This window comes from Petaurus breviceps, unplaced genomic scaffold (genome assembly GCF_028583685.1).
Source record: "Petaurus breviceps papuanus isolate PSGF00001 unplaced genomic scaffold, PetGlider_PUasm1.0 64, whole genome shotgun sequence".
Classification (NCBI taxonomy): domain Eukaryota; kingdom Metazoa; phylum Chordata; class Mammalia; order Diprotodontia; family Petauridae; genus Petaurus; species Petaurus breviceps.
The window spans coordinates 8,983,065-9,002,836 of NW_027186428.1; the positions used below are offsets into that span (position 1 = coordinate 8,983,065).

At 43.7% G+C, this 19,772-nt stretch overlaps 2 protein-coding genes across 6 annotated transcripts in view; both read left to right on the forward strand.

The window, feature by feature from the left end:
* Nucleotides 1-18,570, forward strand: part of CRIP2 (cysteine rich protein 2) — a 258,552-nt gene extending 239,982 nt beyond the window's left edge. For 2 of the 4 annotated variants that reach the window (XM_069103885.1, XM_069103884.1), the window contains 6 exons: nt 2,463-2,557; nt 2,980-3,037; nt 3,859-3,996; nt 4,075-4,143; nt 4,437-4,531; nt 5,063-5,377. In XM_069103885.1, the coding sequence (XP_068959986.1) occupies nt 2,463-2,557; nt 2,980-3,037; nt 3,859-3,996; nt 4,075-4,143; nt 4,437-4,531; nt 5,063-5,218 (611 nt within the window). In that variant the 3' untranslated portion in view covers nt 5,219-5,377. Of the gene's footprint in view, nt 1-2,462; nt 2,558-2,979; nt 3,038-3,858; nt 3,997-4,074; nt 4,144-4,436; nt 4,532-5,062; nt 5,379-5,604; nt 6,267-18,249 lie in introns of those variants that run through there. The other 2 variants (XM_069103887.1, XM_069103886.1) reach the window with 2 other exon arrangements.
* Nucleotides 1-19,772, forward strand: part of CRIP1 (cysteine rich protein 1) — a 311,632-nt gene that overhangs the window by 239,982 nt on the left and 51,878 nt on the right. The window lies entirely within an intron of this gene.

A 19,772-nucleotide genomic window follows, 5' to 3' on the forward strand; every position in this document is an offset into this window, starting at 1 on the left:
CAAAACAAAGCCCTGATTCACTGTTACTGACTCTGCCTGGGGGAGGTGCCTGGTCTCTGCCCCTATCCTGCAGCTATTCATGGGGTGGGAGTGGGAGGAAGAAGGAATCTTGAGGGAGCCAGCTCCTGTCTACTGAGCTGGAAGAGAACTGTTGTAAGTGTCTGTCCCCTGACCTCTCTCATCACCTTGACCAGAGAATGGGAGAGGGAAGGAGCCCCTCCCTTCTTCCTTCCCTTCCTCCCAGGCTGAGAGAGCAGTGTCTATTGTCCAACCGGAAATCCGGGACTAAATATAGACTCTGCTAGGCATGGTCTCTCCTTTTTCTCCTCATTCTCAAGCCACTAAGAGGTACAGAAACAGAAATCCCCAGATCCAGCTCAACTGGAGGGAAGGGAGGTCGGAATTCCACTTCCAGACTTCTGCTCATGTGGTATAAAGTATGTAGTGGTAGCTTGAAGAGAGGGGACGTGTATTTGTATTTCTTCCTTGTCCAAAGTTTGGGGAAACTCCAAGAGAAGGGCCTTTGTCCCTCATTCTACTTGCTATGACTGGCTACTGGCTTAGGGGTATTAAAGGCCTCATGAACTGGATGTTTATAGTTGCTTTGTGTAACAGCCATCTGTCCTTGTTGTCCTTCACCTTCCCAAAGCCCCTACTCATTCTCTGCCTCCTTTCCTGGATAGCTTGGTTTTTTCTTCAGTTTTAGAGATATAACAGAACCTTTAGGGAGTCAGGGGAATGGGCAGGTGGGTGGAGCCAGGTGGGTTCCCTAGCCCTGGGGAGAATCCTTTGGACCTTCTTGTCTGGTTGGGGAGACTAGGCTTGTTTCAGCTTTAGAAAACACAGGTCAGGGTGGGATGAAGGCCAAATGAAGGGCCTTGGTTATAAGTGCTAAAGGAACCAGAGGAGCGTAAGAGGTTTGTGATCACTGCAGATTGAAATGGACAAGGAAGACTCTAGACGAGGTGAGATGAGAGAGCAATGAACTATAATGTATCTTCCTGTTTCCATTGTGACCCTGGTCTAAATACCGTTTATGTCATGACCAGAATAATTCTTTAATGTATAGATGTGGTTACATCACTTCCCTGTTTAAACCTCTCCCTTTTCCCTGTGACCTCTTCCTTTGCCTATTATCCCTTTATAATTGAATATTGCTCTACCTTTCCCAGTTTATCTTACGTGATTCTTCATTCCAGACAGACTAGACTACTCTGTCCCTGGCTTGCAGTTCCACATAGAATCTGAGAATTGAGAAGGGTCTTAACCTAATCCAACCCATAACTGAATGAGAATATCCTGCAATAGTATACCCAGCCAGTGGTCGGTCATCTAGCATTTATTTAATGCTCTTCAGTGAGAGTACCCTCTAGGACTTTTCCTTTTCAGATTAAGCATTCCCAGTTCCTTCAAACAATGCCTTGTGGAATAGTCTCATGGATCTACTTGTTTTTCAGCTTACTTCCTAATATGTACCCAGAACTGGACAGAGTATTCCAGGTGACCAGGGCAGAGGATAACAGGACCATTATATTTTTTTTCCTAGACTTTTTTTGGAATTCTGTATCTTGTTGCAGTCCACTAAAACACCCAGATCTTTTTCACATTAATTTCTTAAAATTCTTTTTAAAAAAATGAAACAGTGCTGTCATTTCCCAATACTAGTCTCACAATACAATCCTCTTTTTTCTTTTCTTTTTTTTTTTTTTGGAGAGCAGTTGGGGTTAAGTGACTTGCCCAAGGTCACATGGCTAATTTTTGTGTTAAGTGTCTGAGGCTGGATTTGAACTCAGGTCCTCCTGACTCCAGGTCTGGTGCTCTATTCACTGCGCCACCTAGCCTCCCCAACAATCCTCTTTTTTTAATAAAGAAGCACAAGAAAACAAGGTAAACAACAAAAAACATACATTTACCATGTGTGACAGCGTATGCCTCATTCTGTGGAAATTCCCTCTACTAAAACAGGGTGACATTTTTTTTCTGCAATTTATAGCCTTAGATAGTTGCTCAGGACAATGAGAGATTAAGTGGTTTGCCTAGAGTCACATGGTATGGGTCATAGGTGGGACTTAAATACTACTCTTCTTGGCTTCAAGGCTGCCCTATTACTCTGCCATATTGCCTGAGATATCAAAGAGCCAAATGTATTTTTTTTTAATGCAAAATTACAGCATGTTGAAGGTGTGGCTACATAAACTTGTGTGAAAAAGATATTTGATGATTTTTGTCATAGAGGGATTCCTTTACAAATATGGTGTGAAATGCTTGGTGAAGCCAAGAGTCTGTGATTATCTGGGTGGAATCTATGGGATTCTATGGGTAACTGTGGGAGTGGGATCTCCCTGATCTCCCTGATCATTGTTCAGGGTCAGTGCCTGGGAGGAGGAAAACAGAGAAGGGAGAGGTGGCAGAGCACAAGACAGACCCTCATTCTCCCTATCTCTACTTCCATGTCTCAATAGCTGAAAAGGTGAGCTCCCTGGGCAAGGACTGGCATAAATTTTGTCTCAAGTGTGAGCGTTGCAGCAAGACACTGACACCTGGAGGGCATGCAGAGGTAAGCCCCATCCATTCTAAACCCATTCTCCTGGGGTCACCCTAGACTCTAGCTTTCAGGGACTTCCTGATAACCTCATACTTTTAAATACTGTGACCCTGTCCCCCTAATGATTTCATACACTCCTGACAACCACAGATTCTGTTTCCTTAGTGACTTCCCTATTGTTTTCCTAAAGACTCTGACCCCCATCATCTCCTTATCTCCTCTGTCTGCCCTCCTTGAGAGATACATAGAATTTGGAGGAGGCTGCAACACATATGCCCTGGAAGTAGGAGATTCTCTTGAAAATAAACCAATTCCTTGGTTGGGAGAGAACTTTGGGGAATAGGAAACTGAATGAACAAGCTGGAGCCAGGTTCCCCTTGGAAGTGAAGGGGTTCTGGTCCCTCAGGATGCACTGACAGCCTCCCTCCCCCCAGCACGATGGGAAGCCGTTTTGCCACAAGCCCTGCTACGCCACGTTGTTTGGGCCTAAAGGTAGGGACGTCAACTTTCTGTGGCCTACTCTGTGACCCCCACCCCTGCCGCCTAATATGCACAGTTCGTCCTACCATCCCCAAACCCTCCAGTTTGGTGTGAGAGAACTATACTTCCAACCCCCATTGCCTAAACTGCAACTTTTGACGCCAAACCCATGACCCAAACTGTGATCTTCAAATCTTACAGCTCAAAACTATGATTTCATAACCCTGACCCTCATTAGCTATCTAGGGATCCTTAACCCCATAACCCAAAAAATAATCTTTTACACCCAATAACTCCAAACTGTGACCTCTTATTTGTAGTGACCTTTTATGACCTGAACCATAATCCTTGACCATAGTCCAAACAGGAGTGTTCATCTCCTTCAGCTGACCTTTAACCTTTGGCCCTAGAAATAGGTTTGGGAGGGAAAAAATTTACTTTTTCTTTTCCTAATACTTGGGTCCAAGGGTAGGACCAGTTCCCTCTCATACTGGTTCTCTCCTTGGAGAGAGGAAGTTGTGGATCATCCATTTTGGGCACTGAACCACTTTGTTGGTGATATTTCAGTTAGATGGAAGTCGCACAGGTGAGGGGGGTAGCAGGGGAAGACATGTAAGCCATCATTTCATGTCTGTCCAGTCAATTAACAAACATTTATTTAGTATTTACTCTATGCCAGCACCTGCACATGATCTGTGTATTTATGTATGAAGGAGAGCTGTGTCTTTGTGTATGTGACTCTGCACACCCTGCTGTTATCACTAAGTCTCCTTTAGCTCTAAACCTATGATGCTATGATCCAGTGTTTATTTGTGACCTGAGCTTTTGTGCAGGTGTAAACATTGGGGGCGCAGGCTCTTACATCTATGAGAAACCACAGGTAGAGGAGGCTCCTGTCACTGGCCCTATTGATCACCCAGTTCGAGCAGAGGATTGGAAAGCCAGTGGCACCTCCAAAGGGCCCAGCAGAGGTGAGTACTTTTTGGGGAAGGACTGAGGTATCTCAGGCAGCAGCAGCTTAGCTCCATTTCCCCACTATCTTGTTTTAGCCTCCAGTGTCACGACTTTCACCGGGGAGCCCAACATGTGCCCTCGATGTAACAAGAGGGTCTATTTTGGTAAGTGTCTCCACTCCACCCCTCATTCTAGCTCACACCATAAATTTAGAAAGGTATGTAAGGTGTGTTTTGTCTTGAAGTTGTGTGTGTGTGTGTGTGTTTCTCAAAGCACTTATGTGTGTGAAGGTGTCTCAGATCTCAGGGCACTGTGTGTTTGTGTTCCAGGACCCTGTATTTGAGTGCGGGTGTGAGAGCGATTGTCTCAAGGTCATATGTGTGCGAGTTGTGTGTGGCTTAGGACACTGTATTTGTGTTTGGGGGGAGCATGTCTGATCATATCTACCCCCATCTAGCGGAGAAGGTGACATCCCTGGGAAAGGATTGGCACCGGCCTTGCCTTCGCTGTGAGCGTTGTGGAAAGACACTGACACCTGGTGGACATGCAGAGGTGAGTCGGGGCAAAGACACAAGGTAAGAAAAAAGAGATCCAAGATGTAGGAGGACTTGGTGAATGAGGGACTGAGCACAAGAATCTCTAGTCAGAGGGCAGGAAGTTGGTGAAGTCAGGCACGAGGGTATGAAGGGCGAGGGGAATGTTTCGCTCAGGAACCACCAGGGTGGTGACAGAGACTGGGATCATTTTGAAGGTGGTCCGTCCCTCTTTCACACACTTGATCTTGTCTCGGTGTACTCTGCCCTCTGGTGGTCTGAACAGGAATTCAAACAGACAGATCACAGGACACACAGGCAATTAAGAGTTTTGAAGTACCTTAAATCATACTTTACATAGGTGCAAATGCTCTTCACAGTTTACAAAGGACTTCCTTATCCATTGTCTGATTTGACCATCACAAAAGTCCTGATAGGGAGGCATGGAAGGGGTTATTGTCTCTATTTTATAGTAAAGAAAACTGAGACCAAAGGTCTGAGAGGAAGTCAGTGGCAGAGTCAACTGGAACCCAGATCTTTTGGCTTTCAGCCTAGAATTCTGTGGTCCATGATTCCTCCAGTGTCCTGTTCCCCTACTCACAAACACAAAACACACTCACATGTACATACCAGAAGACAGGAGAAGAGCCTGATGAGTCTGTTTGTCCTCAGACTACCCTTCACCCCTTCAGTACATAGCAGGTAATTGGACTGTTATTGGGTATAAGAGAGTTTCTTTCTAGGTAGAGGGTCTATGGAGTAATCTCCATGGAGGAGAAGTGACATTGTCTCCTTCATTCCTTTCTAGCATGATGGACAACCATATTGCCATAAACCTTGCTATGGAATTCTCTTTGGACCAAAAGGTAAATTTGGCATAGAACCTTTTTTCACTTGGTTGGGAAGGGGGAATGGGGAGGAGGGGGAGAGTCACTACTTTCCTGGGAGGCAGTCCTATTGTCTATGTAAGGGCACATCCTCATCCCCTCCCTGACCCATATCCTGAGCTTTCCACCTCAACTGTAAGTCTTCTTTGGACTCTGACCTCTGCCCTGACCTTCTGACCCCATCTTCTCTGTCCTGGCTCAACAGGAGTGAACACTGGGGCAGTGGGGAGCTACATCTATGACAAAGACCCTGAAGTTAAAGACCAGCCTTAGGAGGTCCTGACCCTTTGAGTGATGCCCAGTCTGCTATTCCCATTTCTTCTAGGGGAGTAAGCACTCCCCACTGTTGCCTGCACAAGAAGCTTATTTCTGAGGGGGTGTGAATACCATGACCCAACTTTGTATATGAGTGTGAGGGTGCATTTTTTAGGGTTCCCCAGAATTACTGAGATCTACCTGGGTGTCCCCCCATTCTTACCATTTCTTCTACTACTTCTATCTTTCAGTCTGTTTGGGTTTACCTACTCACCTCCCTAGCCACCCTTCTGAGCCCCCCACCCCCTTTCTATCTCTATTACTCCTTTTCTCTCATTCCCTGTTTTCCGTTCTCTTTGTTGCTAAGAGGCTGTAGGTCCTACTATCTATCTACAAAAGGATATGGGTCCTGCTTTGTCTAAAGACAAATCCTTTGTCTCTCACAGTGTTACTCAACAGCCTTGGGCAAAGTGTTCTCTCTAGGAACTCTTCTGCTGTCATTTCTCCTTAATGCACCACAGGCCCTAAAGCCTAGCCACCTATACCTTCACATTTAACCAGACACTAAGACTGCTTTGACTTTTGCTATCAATAAAGGTTTTGAGAATCTGACTGGTTTTCTGTGTCCAGGTGTGGGCTGTGCATGCCTTACATACTTCAGGAATGGGAGGGTGCCTTTTCTCTACAAACTAGGTGAGCTTTCTATAGGAAGAAGACAGAAAATTCATCCATCCAGTAAACAATTATTAATACGTAGGGCATTTTGTTTCTGGATCTCTCCAGCTCATAAAGTTGCTTCCAAAGCTGGATGTTTTGACCTGGGACCTGACCACTGTTTGGTCACATATGATTAGGTAAAGAAACAGCAGAAAAGGTAGCCAGAGGTCCAGCGGCAAGCTTACCTAATTGATCCCCCTTACTCTACATACTATGTGGAAATTATCTGTATGCTGCTAGTAGAGGGCCTTCACCACTACCTCTCCAAGGAAAGATTCAAATAGGAAGAAAGAGATTGAGAGTGAGTCATTCTATTTTTAAGATCCTGAGTCCAGTGGCTCTTTCTGCTTAGTAGCCAGTAAGGGTATTGTTTTATAATTCCCAAAGTTCCCAAGTTCTTCAGCACTGGCTAGAAACTTAAGAGTATAACCTGTATTACAAGATTGGGTCTAATGATCTTGAGACCGTATGACAGTCTACCCTTAAGGGAAGCTGTAAGCTTATAGAACATATTCATGGAAAAATACTGACAATAACATTTTTCAAAGGTTTGTTCCCGAAATAATATTTTTTCTATCACCAGCTTGTTTTTCTTCCTGATAACAGATCCCCCAAAATAATATTTTGCCCTGATCCCTGATATGCAATTCATCCAGCTCCAGGAGGGTCTACCTAAAATCAAAGTATAAGAACCCCACCCTCATGATATCTAAAAAATAAAATTAAGAGGTGAGAGAGGAATATATTGGGAGAAAGAGAGAGAGAGAGAATAGGGTAAATTAATCTCATAAAAGAAGTAAGAGAAAACTTACAATGGAGGGGAAGAGCAGGAAGGTGAAAGGAAATGGGTCAACCTTACTCTCGGTGAATTTGGCTTAAGGAGGGAATAACATACACACTCAATTAGGTATCTTGCCCTACAGGAAAGTAGGGGGGAAGGGATAAGAAGGGGGATGATGGGAGGGTAGATTGGGGGAGAAGGTAGTTAGAAGCAAACACTTGAAAAGCGACAGGGTCGGGCAGCTAGGTGGCGTAGTGAATAGACACTAGCCATGTGACCTTGGGCAAGTTACTTAACCCCAATTACCCTGCCCTCCCCCCTCCAAAAAGGAAAAAAAAAGGGACAGGGTCAAAGTAGAAAATTGAATAAATGGGGGTGGGATAGGATAGAGGGAAATACAGTCTTTCACAATATAACTACTATGGAAATGTTTTGTGTAACTACACATGTACAACCTATATTGAATTGCTTGTCTTCCCAATGGGGGTGGGTGAGGAGGGAAGAAGGGAAAGAATCTAGAAATCAAAGTTTTACAAACGTTTTTTTACATGCAACTGGAAAAAAAGATATACAGGCACTGGGGTATAGAAATCCATCTTGACCTACTAGAAAGTTAGGAGGGTATGGGGGGGATATAAGAGAACAGATTGGGGGAAGGGGTATTCAGTAGGCTTGATATCTTAGGGTGCGGGTAGGGGAAAGACAGAAAATTTGTAACTCAAAATCTTGTGGAAATGAATGTTAAAAACTAAAAATAAATAAATTGGAAAAAAACCCACCCTCAGGGCACTTTGGAGCACCCTCTTCCTCCTGAATGGATCCTGTGTCTCTGTCCCCCCACACATACACAAGCAATGCCTTTATGTGAATTTTACTGTTAGTGTGTATGCCCAATGTATGTCAGGTGCTCCTTTACCTCTTTCCCCCATCCACCCTGCTTTCAATAAAGCTTTGAACTGAGTTCAGTAAAGCTTTGAATTGAACTGATTCCCATTGTTTTTACAAAATTGTTCTCGGCACTGGAACTCATTAAGGGATTGTTTTCTCCAACTCTGGTCCACTGGCCTTTCCTTAGACATAAACTGGATATGAGGACAAGAACTTAATCCACTGACAGTTGCACCTATGCAGGGATAGTAGGAGACTGTGAACCTAATTGTAGAAAAAAAGGGTCAATAGGAAAACCATATGTCCTCCTAGGAGGAACTCTTCAATGCCAATGGACTGTCTCAAAACATACTGTTACACTAATAATGAGCTAAAAATCTAATTCTCTGCAGCTTTCATTCTTTACTCATAGTTTAGCTCTCTGGGTTCAAGCAGAAGTCTATGGGTGAAACATTTATGAGTTAAAAGTATATTTTGAGTGAAAACAATCATCCTGCATGCCTTGCCCCTCCTCCCATCCTTACATCAGCCTCAGGTTCTTCCCCATTTAGTTCGGTCTCATATCACTCAACTTGGCAAATCTGTGGCAGCTCATCTAGCCCAAGGCATACAGTGAGGAAAAGAAGACTCACTATAATATTTCAATGAGCCTGTTCAGGGTCTGCTAAAAAACCTTAAGGAGGGAGAGGCAGCTTGCTACATCTTGAGATAATAACCTATTCCACTTTATGAACAGATCTAATTGTTAGGAAGCTTTTCTGTACAACAAACTTCTTTGCAACTTCCACCTGACGGAATCTTAATAAAGTTGTTCCCAGCCCCAATATTCTGACTTCTTCCTAGGCCCCACAAAACAGCAGGCCCACTGCCCCTAGCCAGCCACTCCCTCCCACCCCCACTCAATATTCTAACATACTCATATGCTTCACTGCTCACTAGAACAACAGCTGTGTCCATGAACTTATATTTCTCACAGAAACATCAGGCATGTCAATGGGACCACAGCCACAACCCCTGCCTCTAGTTAGCCATTGCCCCTAGAACCATTCCTTATATTTCTCACAGAAACAGCTGGTATGTCCATGCACTTAACTGCAACCACATCCATCTAGTCCCAGACAATACTCAACCAATCAGAAAGCAGCACCAGGATGCCCAAGCAGGATGTAGACCCCAAAACAATAGAAGAGACTTTTCCTAAGTAGGCACCTGATCAGTAACAGCAAAAGCTGTCCTTTAGGTGAACTTGTAACATAGAGAGCCTTATATAATTATCATACATACCTCCCCCTAATGGGTTTTTCTGTATGCATTGTAGGTAATTGCATGCATAGTTCTACTTTGGCTGGGACCCCTCCCTTATTACCTAATCCCTTAACAAGCCCCTCCTGCCTTTTTTAATACTCATAATTTACATAATTGCATCTTTACCCTATAAAAATCTGTCTTACTTTCTCTGAAGTTGCTGGTTCCTCTTGGAACCTAGTCTGCTTCTGAGGGGTGTCAATCCTCAATAAATGCCTATACTTGGATTAGAGGTGGTTTGTTTTCAAACCTGAATGTTTTGAAATGGTTCTGCCACAACAAGCCATAAAACCACAACACACCCGTTACTCTTAGATCTATCCTTTGAGGCCAAACAGGACAAGTCAAGTTGACAACCCTTTAAATACTTGAAGTCAATGTGCTATACCAGGTGCTGGAGATACAAAGACAAAAATGAAACTGTCTTTGCCCTCATACTTATCAGGGTTAACAACCTGTACTGGGAGCATCAGGAAAGGCCTCATGGAGGAGGTGGTGATGCTTTCCTTATTCTTGCCTCCCCAAACCCCACATCTTCAAGCCATGTCTCATCCTAGGGCCCTTGGTACTATCCTTAAGTCTCCATTATTAGCCTTTACCCTCAACTCTTGGGGCAAAGTGTCTATATACAGACTGAGCATCCTAACCAACAGGATTCCCAGACTATCCAGGATACCGCTATAAAATGAAGGAGTAAGATTAGATCAGCTTTATATGTGATCTGTTTCCTCCCCTTCTCTGCCACCCAAGCCTACCCCTGCCTGATATATCTCTAGAAGGGACCACCAGAGAAAGTCGAGGCTGGGTTCCTCACTAAGGTGTGAGAGAGCATAAGCTTTCCTGAGCTCTACCAATGAGGATACAGACAGTGCCCTAAGGGTTAAGGTTTGCTTTTCCCTAGTTTATTCTCTAACCTGAAAGCCTCCTCAAGTCTCTTCCCCTTATCTTCAAATACCATAAAACTTCTCCCTTATCCTGGACCATAAAACTCCTTGTCTCCCTCCATCCTGGGTCACAAAATTTCCGGTCTTTCCTTACCTTGTGTCTCCTATCCTGTCATCCATCTTCCTCGTCTTGTCCCTAATCTTCAACCACCATAAAACCTCTAAAACTGGGGGGCTAGGTGGCTCAGTGAATAGAGCACCAGCCCTGGGGTCAGGAGGACCTGAGTTCAAATGTGGCCTCAGATACTTAACTCATACTAGTCACATGACCTTGGGCAAGTCACTTAACCCCAATTGCCTTGCCTTCCCCCTGCAAAAACAAAACAGAAAATCCTATAAAACTACTTCACCATTCTCAAACCTCTATGTAAGCATAACTCTCCCGAATACTGGAGTTTCACTTAGCATTGTTGCTAGGAGAACCATACTGCTTTTGTGTCAATAACGCTCCCAATGGATACAGAGAAGGTCTAAGTGAATTCTTTCACACCTGAACCAGCTCTACCAACTCTATACCTCTTCACTACCTCCCATTGTACACATACTATATTGAAATTTAGGAAGATTCCTCCCCCTGCCTCCCTCATCTACCTCTGCCCCAATCTGAGTTGGCCTTTCCCCAGATTCCAGGAACCCTTCTTTGGGTCTTTGTGGGATTGGGAGGTGGGGTTATTGCTTTTAAGTAGCAATCACAGAGACCACCTTCTCCACTGCTAGTGAAAACTGTGTCTGTGTGGAGAAGGGTGAGACAGGGTGGTATGCAGGGTCATCGGGAGAAGTTTATCAGGGAACCAGAAGGCTGCTTAAGGAGTAAACAGAAGGGGCAGCTTTAGAGGGTGCTGGTGATGGGGGTGGGGTGGGGGGGTGAGGGGGAGGCCGGGCCTGGAAGAACATTGGGAGTGAATATGGAGAGGATTGGAGGAGTCAGTCAAAAACATTTATTAAATACCTGCTATGTGCCAGGTACTATGCTAAGCACTGGGGATACAAAGAAGGCTAAAAGACAGTCCTTGCTGTCAAGGAGCTTACATACTAAATGGGAAAGAGAATGTGCAAACAACCTAATAAAAGATATTTACAAGATAGATTGGAGATAATCAGCACAGGGAAGGCACTTGCCTGGAAAGGCTTCCTGCAGAAGGAGAGCCTTAGGGGGACTGGCGATGGGCCTGAGGAGCCATGGAGGGAAATGGAAAGGAGGGGATCATAGGGGACTGTGGCAGGAGCTCCCCGGGGAAGGATGTGTCAGGGATTTCCCCAAATAAAGAGGGCTTAGGCTCAGTTTATATCCCCTCTAAGTTTTCAGTGTCAGAAAGAAGCTACTTTCCTTGTAGGGGAGAATCTCCTTATAGGGAGAATCTCCCTCCTTGGAGGCCCTAGTTTTAGGACTAGGATTGTACAATCTCCCCTTCCCCCACCTCCTTAAACCAAGCAAGACACTAGCTGAGTTCTGCCCCTCCTTTCTTTTCACCCTCCTCCATTTCCTGCTATGAGAAAGCCACTAGGCTCAGTTAAGTGTTTGTATTCAAGTTGTCATGGAAACCAAAGAATGAACTGCTACTGTGTGGTTTCATTTTCTATGCCCTCAATCCCTCTAGCCTAGATTACCTCCCAACCTCCAGTTTTTCCATTCTTCAATCCCTCCTCATTGCTAGAAACATCTTTTTAATATATAGATGTGATCCTGTCACTTCCTTTTTAGAAACCGTTAGTGGCCCCTTTATGCCTCTAGAAAAAAGTCTTAAAAAGAAGGGGAAGAAGCAGGAATGTTAGTGATCATCAAGGACTTCCTGGTATTCCTGGGCAGACAGCAGTCACTTGCCTGAGCCTCCTTCCTCCACCACCCAGCCCTATACTGCTTTCCAGCTACCTGCTACTACCTGATGCTTTGGGACCACTCCACTTCTGGATGAACCCCTAAGAACATTGATAATGACAAGGAGATAATTTGTTAATGATAAACATATGCCTGCTCCAATCATACCCTCCTCATCCCAGGGATTCTGACCCTTTGGCTGTCATTATTCAAACTCCATTATCTTCATCTCTCCTTGCCCATTTCCTTATTCCATCCCCCTCAAACCAATCCCTCCAATGTCCTACTCTAAAGCTCTCTGGAATACCTGTTCCACAAGTAATAAACTAGCTTTCATCTTAACTATTTTCTTTTTTCCTGTTCTTCCATCTTTCACTCATTGAGACCTGGGTCCCTTCTGATGATGCAGCTTCCCTAACTCTTCTTTTTACACTGGTTGCACCTTCACTCATATGCTGACTGGTGGTCGTGGTAGGAGAATTGGAATCTTCCTTACTCCCCATCTGCATCACTTTATTAAGAGTAGACAATGAATCAAGTCAAATAGCATTTGTGGATTTCTGAGGTATAAATGCTGACACTGAAAATTTAGCAGTTGGTTCTTTTTGGCTCCAGAATACCCCTGACACCATGCAAATAGAAGTCAAGGTGAAAGTCTGGCAGTTCTAAGAGGGTTGATTATAGTGCTTTCTATTCTGATTTAAACAAAAGTACACCCAGAGTCTGGCAGAGGTAGGCGGAAGGGGAAAACCAGCTTGAGCATAGGTAAACAAGGAAGATAATAAGGGCGAGGAGAGGGATCCCAAAACATAAGCTAACAGAAACTTAGGTAAACCAACTGAAAGCTGGGTGAGCTAGGGGTAGGAGCCCTACCAGGGAAACCAGAGAGAATATAGATAAATAGACTGGAAGCAAGTGGTGTTGAGGAGAGAAGCCCCATCAGAGAAGCCAGTGTGAGCTTCCACAAACAGACCTGAAGCCAGTCAGTTAGTTATTTGAACAGTGAGGGTCTCAAGCTATCATAAGATGTAGTAATCAGAGCCTCAAAATCAGATCCCGAACCTGGCCTCTCCCAACAGAAGTAGCAAGAGAACTGACCCTCATAGATTACTATGCAGGCAAATAGGAACTGGCTATGCATTTCTTAGACTTCTGAAAACCACAGTGGGAAACAGGACCGATTCACCAGTCCTAGACTGCACTGCAAATATCCTGGGACCAGTGTGATCTCCAGTGTCCCACTGGGGCTCTATCAAGTGATGGAGCACAGCAAGGTCTGGAATTAACTTCCAATTAGGGATTTTGCAGAGAAGAAGAGAGAGGGAAACACAGTGGATTATTATTAGGATCAGATCTACATATTAAAAAGATGCTTCTGGCAATGAGGAGGGATTGAAGAATGGAAAAACTGGAGTCTGGGAATTAATTTGGGACCAAAATTTGGGATTGAGGATAACCTGATCTGGATTGGTAGTGGCGGGGACATCCAGAAAATAGAAGGAACATGGGTTCTGCTCAACCCATAATTTGAAAAACAGTTTGCAGTCTTAAAACTGGTATGCTACAATTTTATAATTTTACCCCAATTAATTACTGGTCATTAATTGCTTTCTTATCAACTCCATGTTTTCAAGAGCCACACACCCAGAGCTCCCTCCAGGAGAGGATATTGTCCTCTGCCCTACCGGGGAGCTCTCTGATTACTTTCTGTGAGGCTAGGTGCAAATAACTCCCCATGTTAGTCACCTAAAAGAGATTAAAGAATGGTTCCTGTCTGATAAATCTGCATCTGGTAAATTTAGCTGACTCTGTAACAATAAATTCTTAAAGTTCCCCAAGTCAAAGATTCCCCAAACTCACTTGCAGAGTGAATCTCAGCATTGACTTTGTTAAACTATAACTTCGAAAGTCATTGCTCTAGGGATTTATCAGGTTTCTTCTAGAACTTCTCCTGCAACAACTCCAGTTCCTTGGTGGAGGTCTGCCTACCCTCTGCTCCCTGGGGCTGGGAATAACTTTCTTCTAGGGAACAATGCTGTCTGGGAAGTGAAAACCTGAAAACTTCTCAGAATGGATCTTAAAAATTGGTGTCCGTTCTGTTTACTTCACCTCTCCCCTCTCCCACCCCTTCACTTCTGCTGTCAATCAGCAGCAAACCCTTTCAGGAGGCTTTCAGATTTCCCACCTCCGTGGGCCCCTCCTCCGGGCCAGTGGGAGTCAGGGACAGCCCGAGCTCACTCCTCCCCCATTGCTTTGGGACCCTTCCCCCTTTCCCTTGCTGTCAATCAGCATCCTTATTCTTTGTAAGCCTGTCTCTCAGCCACTGAGGGATAGTGGCGGGCTTCCCTGTTGTTTGCCATTGGGGAAGATTTTCGTGCCAATACTTGAGCCCACCTCTCAGCCAATGGGAGAAGGAATAGCTGGGCGAAGGGGTTTGACTACGTTAGGGTATAAATTCTTGTTCTGCCTTTTGTAACATGCCCTTTCTCATGATCAGTCATGGAGAAGACTGCCCTCTTCTCCCGAGGAAGAGAATGAATTCCTGTTCTTATCCTAAGGGATCTCCTTGTTGTTGATTGAATTTTGGATGAGATTTCTCATCACAAACAGTACTAAGATAATTCCATTTGTTGTTGTTTCATTGTTTTCATGTCTTTTACTCACTTCCACTTTCTTCCTTGGGTCTCAATTGCTTTGATCTCAGCAGGATGCAATACAACCTCTGGGTTGGAGACAATATGGTGAGTTCCTGTCAGTGGCCTGCCACTCCTCTCCTTCACTTGCTCAATGACAAGCTTCATCAGCTTTCATTGAGCAGTCTCTAAAAGTCTGAGCTTTTTCTCTATATTGTCTAAATATGTTGACTCAGTTCACTTTCATTTTACGTTGACAGATCCTCTTCTGCAGGATGGTCAACAAATAGGAAATGATGACTTAAAATTTTCTTTTACTCTTCTGGGTAGAATGAAGTGAAGATTTCACCACCCGTCAGAAAGGCGACAGACATAAGATACAGTGTCCAAATGTGCTTATGCTTTATCATTTTTATCAGACTTGGATAAATGCATAGATGGGGTATGCTTATCAAATTTATAGGTGTCACAAAATTGAGAGGGATAGCAAATTACATCTAATTTACAAATATAAGATGGAAAAGGCAGAGAAATAGCAGTTATTTTGAAAAAGATCTAGAGGTTTAGTGAATTGCAAGCTCAGTATGAGTCAGTACCGTGCTGTAGCAGCCAAAAGAGCTAATGCAATTTGCAAAAATGTGAAGGTGATAGTGCTACTCTATTATGCCCTTGTCATATATCATATGAAGTGCTATATTCAGTTCTAGGCACCAATTGATCAATCAAGCTATCAAATAAACATTTATTATGTACCTACTATGTGTCAGGCACTGTACTAAGAGCTGAGAATACAAAAAGAGGCAAAAGACAGTCCTTGCCCTCAAGGAGTTTAAAATCCAATGGGGGAGACAACATACAAAATATGCACAAAGCAAACTATTGATGATTATGTTGCTTTTAACTGACAGATTTATACTATATAGATTTATAGGTTGTTAGTTAGACCTGTATCAATCTGTGTTTGGGATAGAGATAGAGATTTGTTGTACTCTGCCCCCCCCATCCCATTGCAATGAATGTGCTCTGAAGAACTGCAATGTTCCAGAAAACCACAGTTCTCCATCTGTCCCCTCTTTTTTTTTTTTTTTTTTGCACCTAATGTTTGTAACATGCTGGTGAAAAGTCCTAGAGTCTAGGCCTAGTCACTGTTTAAACACTCAGGATTGATGGCATATAGGAAGCCTGATGTTAAACTCTGGTGATTGATGAACTCTATTGATGAACCCCTCTTGTTACTGACCAAATGAAGATTTGTACTGCCTCATTCTATTTTTACTAATTCTCTATAAATATTTGCAACCCTTGGGCAGAAGGGATCCTTGACAGCAGAGGGTCTTGGGTCCAATTGATTAGGGACTACTAGTATCCCTAATAAATTGATTGTTCATGTTTGGAGATCTGCCCCAGTTACTTTTGTTGTGGATTAGACTTTTGGGGTCACATTGGAATGGGGAGAGATTTAAAACAGGTAGACCCACCAACAGGCTATTGTAGTAGTCCAGGACCTGCGCTTGAGTGATGGCTATTGTCAGAGGAGACAATGGGACATGTTTGAAAGATGTTGAAGAGATGAAATTGACAATTGAGGATAATTCTTAGGATGTGAGTTTAAGGGACTGGAAGGGTGGTGTTACCCTCTACAGTAAGGGAAGGTGGGGAGGGATTAGGGAGAAAGAAAATGAGCTCTGTTTTGGATATGTTTAGTTTAAGATATCTACTGGATATCAGGTTTGAGCTGTCTGGCAATTGGAGATGCCAAAAGGGAGATCAGCAAAGAAGTTAAGACAGGACAGGTAGCCTTGAGAATCATCAGCACAGAGATGGCAATTAAATCCATTGGTAGCTGATGAGATCACCAAGTGAAATAGTATAGAGGTAGAAGAGAAGACCTAAGGAAACCTTAGGGACATCTGTAGAGAAGGTGATTTGGATAAGGATCCAGCAAAGAAGACTGAGAAAGATAACCACAATTTAAGTAGGATATTGATAAGTTAGAGAGTGTCTAGAAGAAGGGAATCAGGATGATTAAGTGTCTTGAGTTCATGTCAAATAGGATCATCTGAAGGAACAGTAAACATTTAGCCGGGAAAAGGGAAGACTCAGGTCAAAATTTAAAAATTGTTATGTGGATGGGGTATTTAATTTGATGTCTCCAATTTATCTTGTATATACAGTATTTGCACACAGTTGTTTGTATGTTGTCTTCTCCATTAGACTGGGATTTCCTTGAGAGCAGGGACAACTTTTTTCTGTTTATTTGGTTTTCCCCCCAACCCTCAGCACAGTGCCTGAAACATAATAGGTACTTAATAAATCCCTGTTGATTTGACTCCTGCTTGGCAATAGAGGGCAGTCAAAGAACAATGGGTGGAAGTTGCAAAAGGCCAATTAAGGCTTGAGGTCAGGAAAACTTCCTACAATTACAGCTATCCAAAAGTGGAATAGGAAAACAAGAAATTCTTTCTCTAATTTCTTTCCTTGGTAGTCTAGCAGATGCTGAACTCCTTGTTGGGTGAAGTAGGAATTCATTTCTTTGTCAATCAGTTGCTAAATCCAAGAAAGTTGATTGTATAATCATAACATCTCTCATATGTGTCCCCTTCTCTTTTCTGACACTGCCACTACCCTCATGGTGGTCTCATGTCTGGACTATTACAATAGCCTGCTGGTTAGTCCCTCCTTCCTCAACTCTTTCCCCATGCCTAGCCATCCCCCACTCAGATATCAAATTGATTTTCCTAAAGCACATGTCTGATCATGTTACCCCCCCACCATTCAATCAACTTCAGTGGCTCCCTATGACATCAAGGATTTAAATATAAAAATCTATAAAATCCTCTGTTTGGTGTTCAAACTTGGCCCCTTCTGTAATGGCAAGCAAAGTAGTACTTTGCTCCTTGTTTCAGTTATTCAAGTGCCTTTGAGCCCCACCTGTGATTATATCAAGTCTTTGTTGGAAACAGTATACATTATACTGCCCTTAATAGGTCTAAGGGAGTTTGGAGACCTTCCCTGCCCTCAACAGGCCTAAAGTCATCACCTGGAGCCCACTATGGGAGGAACTTGCCAAAAGAGTGGAACAGGAAGGATGAAACAGGAAGGGTAGAACAGGAAGGAGCAGAGCAGGTGAAAGCTCAAGCACCAGCTGGGACCAAGCAGAACTGAGAACGGGAATGCTTGTGATTTCAGCACTCGGTAGCACTCTGTCTGTTGGTCTGTCAGGCAAAAGTCTTGTCTGTTGTTTTTAGACAGAAGTCCTGAAAGAGGACTTTACTGTTGTTTATAGAAGTCTTGAAAGAGGGCTTTACTGCAGTTTACAGAAGTCCTGGGACTTTACTGCTGATTTGTGTTTGATTTCTCAGACAGAAGCTTTATTTGTTCGTTTGTGTTACTTTGTCAGACAGAAAGTGAATTGAGATGATAGTGCTGGCAATGTGTGTAAATATTGTTGTAGCTCTCTTAAGCCTAATGTGTGTAAATATTGTAGTTCTGTTAAGCTTTGTCTTCTTAGAAACAGAAACTGCGAAGGGCTAGGACTGGACTGGAGCTGTGATCAGAGAGCTGTCTACCTGTGAATCCAGCCAAGACTCCGGCGAATCCAGGCAAGAGCTGGGAGTGTAGAAGAAGAGCCACAGAGTTTGGAAATCAACCTGGAGCCAAGATGAGAGAAAACTTTTACTTGGGTACTCCATACTGATTGATGAGATTGTGACTTACTGAATGATATGTTTTTTTAAAGACTGTGTGGCCACTTCAGTTATAACTTGTTGTGTTATATTGTTGTGAATGTTTTGCTTTATTTTATTGCTGAATAAATAGAAAGTTCACGATATTATGTGATCAGAATCTTGAAGTTATTCATAGAAACAGTCTATATACATATATAAACACACACACACACACACACACACACACATATATATATATATATATATATGTTTTTTTTGGTGTGTTTGTTTTTGCTTTTTTGGAGGGGGTAAGGTAGGGCAATTCGGCTTAAGTGACTTGCCCAAAGTCACACGGCTAGCTTTTTGTGTTAAGTGTCTGAGGCTGAATTTGAGCTGAGGTCCCCCGGACTGCAGGGCTGGTGCTCTATTCACTGCGCCATCTAGCCGCCCCACCCACATATTTTCCCATCGGTTGATTCTGGGCTGTTGGCTGTTCCTCACACATGACAACCACCTCATAACCATTTTTCACTGCCTGTTCATCTCTGCTTCCTGGCTTCCTTCAAACCCTACCTGAAATCCCACCATCTACAAGAAACATCTCCCGATCCTCCCTCCGTGACTATACCTCCCTCGGTCGCTCATCTCCCGCGTGCCTGTCTCTGACTTGTCTGCATGTTGCTGCCCTCATTGGACTTTTAGGCGTTGTCAGCAGGGGCTATCTTCTGCTTTTCTTTGTATCTCCAGCCCTTGGCACAGTGCCTGGCACATAGTAGGTGCTTAGTTAAATGGCTGCTGACTCAATTTGTTTATATATAGGTTGGACTTCTGAGATCACTTCCAACTCATTGTAATGGGAATGGGAATTTGAAGATCTTCCCTGACCCTTAATAGACCTACGGGAGAGTTTGAAGACCTCCCCTGCTGTGAAGATACTCTCTGCCCCCTAATAGGCTGAAGGTAATCACATGAAGCCTGTGATGGAGGGAATTTGCCAAAGGGTGGAGCAGAGCCCGCAGGAAGCTTCCCTGCTTATCTTGCTTTAGCCTGCTTGGATCTGGATTGCAGTCTTAGGTGGTGGTCCTGGAGTGTGTGACCAGTGAGCCAGAGTTGGTAGAGACTGTAGAGAGGGTGCCCTGCTAATAGCTCTGGCAGCTGCGAAAACCCCAGTGATTTGGAACAAAGCTCTCTCCATTCCAGAAGCAGAGTTCTACCATGGCAAAGAGCTCAAAAGTCAAGTGATTGGTAAGATGAGCAAGCACAATCAGACCAAAGAATCCTTTTTTGGGGGACAAAAAGGTTCAAGGCATGGAGCAGGAGGAAGACGGTGAAGTCAGAACTCCTGTATCAAAAACATCCAAGAAAA